Below are 5,759 nucleotides of genomic sequence, written 5' to 3' on the forward strand. Positions count from 1 at the left end.
AGTCCAAAAATTTTGCGGCAACGAATTTCTTCATCCCGACATCTTCAGTTTTATATTTCTTTTCAAGCGCATTCCACAATTCTTTTGACGTCTCCATGCTACTGTATACATTATACAGATTATCATCCAGTCTGCTAAGAATATAATTCTTGCATAAAAATCAGAATGCTTCCACGCTTCAATCACGAGAAAGCGTTTATTCTCTGGAGTTTTATCTGGCAGATCAGGAACATCTTCCTTGATGAACTTCTGTAGACATAACGTAGTTAAGTAGAAGAACATCTTCTGCTGCCAGCGCTTGAAATCAATCCCGAAAAATTTTCCGGGTTTTTCTGCCGGTGCCAACGCCGGTATTCGGCTTGTCGATGCGTTGGCAGTCACCATCGGAACAACTTGGTTTTCGCTTTCAGTCGTCATTTTTTCTGTAAAAGAATGACACAAAGAAACGTTTAATATACGTTTTTCAAACTGGAGTAAAAATCACGTAGATTTTAATCTCCAACAAAACGCCACAAAGGCTTTACTCTCCAAAACGGGAGTACACAAACCACAAAGGTTTTAGTTTGCAGAATAATAAGAATAACACAAATACAGAAATGAATATTAAATTCCTTAAGATTGTTAATTGTTAGTCCCGCCAATATTGCTATATTTGTAAATAATAATTCTGCAAAATATAAGTTAACGTAATGAAAAAAAATAATAAATTCGAACCCACTGAATTCACAGTGTTTCCTTAAGGAATTTAATCCTCTCCTAGTACCCAAGGTAATGGATTATTTCCTCCCAGGATAGAACGAATAACACACTGGTGTAGCGGTACTTCAAACCCCAGTGTTTCAGCAAACACAAAGTTCATTAGCAAATCACACTTACAGTTGCTTTGTTTGAAGTTAAAAACAATGCAGAACGAGGGAGTAGATACTCAGAAAATCGTATGGAAATGCTGAAAGGAAGGAGTGCAATGTATAGCCAAATCTGTTGAGCAAATTGTGTGTTGTGTGTTGAGAGTTGAGTGTCTTTCTTCAACATCTGCTGCACATATATATAGCAGCCAGTGTTGAAGAAGACCAAACGTCCACCCTCCATGGTGGAGCAAGCATTAGCTTGTTTGTGGAGCAAGCACGTTCATGTTTGTGGAGCAAGCACATTCATGTTTGTGGAGCAAGCACATTCATGGTGGGAAGAGCATTAGGCGGCTGCCAAATGGTCAATACACGGATTGGAAAATATTCGTTATAAATGCGGATAATCTTACTTTAATATTTACTATTAACAAATAAATTTGGTCCAAAAAATTAATCAATTAATCAATCAATCGATCATTTGACCAAATCCAAATCCAAATCCAAATCCAAATCCAAAGCCGAAGCCGAAGCCGAAGCCGTAGCCGAAGCCGAGCCGAGCGAGCGATGATGACGACGGCGCGAAGCTTGCTTTCTTCTTAACTCTTAAAGAGCTACAAGAAGAGCAATTATATATATATATACCCACCAAAAATGTCTTCCTCTTCCAATATGGGACAATGTCTCATTGTCAAGAGGGAAAAACTTAAAATTTTACTCAAACTTTCATTTTCTCTCCATTTCCCATTCACCCTCATTTTAAGACTATTTCATCTTTAAAAAACAAAACCTCAACAATCCCCTCCCCCCGACAACCCCGCATCCGTTCTTCCTTTTCCCTTTTTTTGGTGGCGAAAGCATCCAACTTCTTTCTCTTATTACTTTGTTTCACATTTCTCCCGCTCCCTCAATTGTTGCCCTTTGTACTTGAACAAAAAAAGAAAAAAAATGAGTATACTTGTGGCATTTATATAATTAAATATTGCTAATATGTAAATATACCAGAATTTTTCTAACTAAATTCATAAACACGGATGCAATATATATTATAAAATTATTATTTGTATAATTAAAATGCGAGAATTATCCCATAAACATTTAATAAAATTATCCATTATTATACCTTTTATATAATTAAATATTAATTAAATACCTTTTTGGTCCAGCATTATAGGTTTTTGGTAGGAATATAGTTAATTAGTTGCCATATCTGTTAATTACTTACTGAGAATTTATAAAATTTCTTAAATATTGCCTAATTATGTTTTTAGTCCATCAAAGGGGATAGGACCCAAGGGATTATTTACATCGACAATTTCTGAGGTCACTCTTTAAATTTTCTCGGCTTGTCCAGTGGCTAGTTTTACCTTTAAAAGTAGTTGGATGGTTTTTTTTTTTCTTTTTACAGACAATTTTCGCTCGCTAGGTTAATGGAGATAAAATTCAAATAGTAACATAAAAAAAGGTCATTTGTGCAAATGACACGACCCAATTCTACTCTTACGGGCCTACTTACCTCATGTGAATTCAAATTCAATTTTTAGCATCAGTAAGACAACTTTAAGTCGAACAGAGTGAGCTGGCCCATTTAACAGCCCATTCGGAAAACCATGATTTAAAGCCTTGAAAACCTAGGGTTTTTCATTCAGCCCTATAAAAGCAAAGAACAAAGCACTGACTTCACCTTTGTACTCCCATTGCCTCCAGAAGTAGCAGCTAACCAGGTATGTCTCAGTATTTCCCTTGAAAATCTTAAGGTTTATGAATACTCTTTCGTCATTTTCTATCTGGTTTGTGCTTGTTATTTTCCTCAGCTGAATCTGTAAGCTATGTGTTACTGAATTTGTATATGCAAATTAGTTTGATATGAAAATGTTAATAAACCTATGTCTTTTGCGGGTTTTGAGACCCTTTTAGAGTAGAAATGTTAACTGAGAATTTGGATATATTTGCTTTTATTTATAGTTCTTCGGTTGTGTTAGTTACGATATAGTACGATTTGCTTATTGTATGCCATTATAAGCTTGTAATGTAGAAATCAGGGTGTTTGTTCAATTGTAGGAGGAAATTGGAGGTGAGTTGGATTGGATTTCCTTTTTATATCGTATCAGAAAACCTGGATAGATATTTTTTTAATATCAACTATGTGTGAATGCCTAATCCTGCTAGATGTGTTTTTGACAGATGAATAGTATTTAGTGATGACAAAGAGCACATGTTTGAATATTTAGATTTGCATCTATTTATTTTTATAATTTTATCGGTTGATTAGATTTTGATTGAAGTTGGATTTTCTTTGAACAACACAAAGTCAAAGTACACAAGACTACAAAGTGGAAAGATAACTTAGAGTTTTATGCTTTAGTTAACAAGAGCAGCTAGCCCTGTGATGTTTGCTTGATATAGTTGATTACTGTGCAATTTTAGGTAAGAGATGAAGCACAACAATGTTATACCTAATGGGCACTTCAAGAAGCATTGGCAAAACTATGTAAGGACTTGGTTCAACCAGCCAGCTAGGAAAACAAGGAGACGTGCTGGTAAACTACCATTTTGTTGAACTAATTGGCACTATTCTTTTCTTTTTTGAAATTCAATTTTGGTTGAACAGTATTAACAATTTTCTACCTGTCTTTACTCTGTTATCTTCAGCTAGACAGCAGAAGGCTGTGAAGATCTTCCCTAGGCCAACTGCGGGATCACTTCGACCTATTGTTCATGGACAAACACTAAAATACAATATGAAAGTCCGGGCTGGGAGGGGATTTTCTCTTGAAGAACTGAAAGTGAGGTTCTAGTTACTTGTTGAATGTTGTTTACTAGATAACTTGCCAGCTCATGTTCACCACCCCGTACCCCCCATAGAGAAGAACAATTAACAAAAAGCCATCTCATTGAGTACAAAATTAAATTCTATTTTTAGTCATGCTTTTGACTCTTTGGATACTTTTATTTTTTACTGTTTATTACTTGAAGCACTTGTACGTTTGATTTCCCCATTAATAAGTAGCTTTGGGTTTTCAGGCAGCTGGTATTCCCAAGAAACTAGCACCAACCATTGGCATTGCTGTTGATCATCGCCGCAGGAACAGATCATTGGAAGGTCTCCAAACCAATGTCCAGAGGCTCAAGACTTACAAAGCTAAGCTTGTTATCTTCCCAAGGCGTGCTAAGAAAGTCAAGGTAAATTTGAAAATAATTATTCTTTTCCCTGCTAGGGCAGTATTCATGCTTTGGTATCTGAAGAGTTTATGCGAAAATTTTCCTTGAACTCTCTTTTCCAGGCTGGTGATTCTAGTGCAGAGGAACTTGCTACTGCCACCCAGGTCCAGGGTTCATACATGCCTATTACTAGGGAGCAGCCAGCTGTTGACCTTGTCAAGGTCACAGATGAGATGAAATCATTCAATGCCTATGGCAAGCTGCGTATTGAGCGTACAAATGCGCGACACATTGGAGCCAGGTTGAAGAGGGCAGCTGAAGCAGAAAAGGAAGAAAAGAAATAAGCAATTAGAATTGTCGCGTAGCTTGTTAAGCATTATCAGTTTTCTGGTGGACTGAGTGATTAAGTTTATGATACAATCATTTTCAGGATCTTGAGCTTTTCTTTTTATTCAAGAATTTTGTTTTGCTTGTGAGGTCATGGAAATCTTTTGATGGTGTTTATGTTATAGCGCAAGTTCTATTTCTCTCTTGCGGTCTGTGTATTTCATAGCCGCTAGCTTAGTGGAAGTGTCAGTTTTCCTAATTGTGATGGCTACTTCGATGGCATGAGGTAGCACTGTACCAGTTTCAATCAATCTGTTGGTAAGCCAATGGAGTTATCAACCGGGCGAACCTTTTTAAGAATTATGTTTCATTTGTTTCGAATGTCTGAGGGATTTTTGAGTAATCAATGGAAATACAGGCTCACAGCTCATGGAGTCTTGGGCGGGATAAAAGAGCTGGGAAAGCTAGGGTAGTGCTATGTGGGTGTGGTTGTGGTGAGATCCTTGCTTTCTTGAGGTATAATGTAGAAGGGAAAGTGTGTATGGAGTAATTTTATCGTGTTTGTGAGGTTGTGTTTGACCTGAAGGATAAGGGCAAGAGTACTTAAATGGGCGTACTTTATGGTGTAATGCGCACATACTTGAGGTTTCTATTAGAACAAGCACGCGATTTTCACGACTCACGGCAATGTTTCCAATCATGTTTTGTATGTAAAATGCCTAACTAAAGAATCTTGATGCATATTTTTTATAGCACATAGTTTTATGCAACTTAAGAAGCTAGCTACAACACAGTTTAACAAATCAACTTTCTAACATTAACAGAGAATTGATGAATTGACATTTGCATATTTTTACAATACGCTGTCCTTTCAGGCCATCATCATCGGTTGGTAAACTGATATTATGTTAATTTGGTAGATTAATATTCTTACATGAATTTTCTTTTAGTTAACTCATGAATTTTCCGTTAGTTTTGAAATCGATTGTAGCACATTGTTGTAATTCTTTATTAAATATTTTCGCACTTGCATTAATCTATATATAAGTCAACAATTGCTCGGACGGAAACTCATTATAAATATAAAAATCTTTAAGATACTACAAGCTAAAATTTTACTCTATCCTAAAGCCTCAGTTTTAGTTTTGTCAATCATGAACAGTGTTATATAAGTGGTTGATTTAGTGGTAGAAGTCACATTGTTAGATGAAGTGGAAAGAAAAACCAGATACCTGAAAGTTATAGCAACTAAATTTGACGTCATTGATGGCACAGTGAATCCAGCCGTCGGCTATAGCTATAGGGAACAAAATCAGGTAGCGGATTTCCTCGCAACGGAAGGAGCTAGATGCAGTCTTTTGATAAGCTTAGAATTGGCATTTTCTACTATCTTTGCAAATGATGCAATATGGTCAGACATTTTAG

The 5,759-nt window shown here is 36.2% G+C and overlaps 1 protein-coding gene across 1 annotated transcript; it reads left to right on the forward strand.

Annotated features, from left to right (window-relative positions):
* Positions 1-2,433: 2,433 nt before the first annotated feature.
* Positions 2,434-4,534, forward strand: LOC107822051 (large ribosomal subunit protein eL13y). Its single transcript, XM_016648543.2, has 5 exons — positions 2,434-2,569; positions 3,273-3,385; positions 3,498-3,631; positions 3,870-4,028; positions 4,130-4,534. The coding sequence occupies exons 2-5, from the start codon at positions 3,280-3,282 to the stop codon at positions 4,349-4,351; spliced, it is 621 nt and encodes a 206-aa protein (XP_016504029.1). The 5' UTR covers positions 2,434-2,569; positions 3,273-3,279; the 3' UTR covers positions 4,352-4,534.
* The last annotated feature ends 1,225 nt before the right edge of the window (positions 4,535-5,759 follow it).

Source organism: Nicotiana tabacum, chromosome 23, assembly GCF_000715075.1.
Source record: "Nicotiana tabacum cultivar K326 chromosome 23, ASM71507v2, whole genome shotgun sequence".
Taxonomy (NCBI): domain Eukaryota; kingdom Viridiplantae; phylum Streptophyta; class Magnoliopsida; order Solanales; family Solanaceae; genus Nicotiana; species Nicotiana tabacum.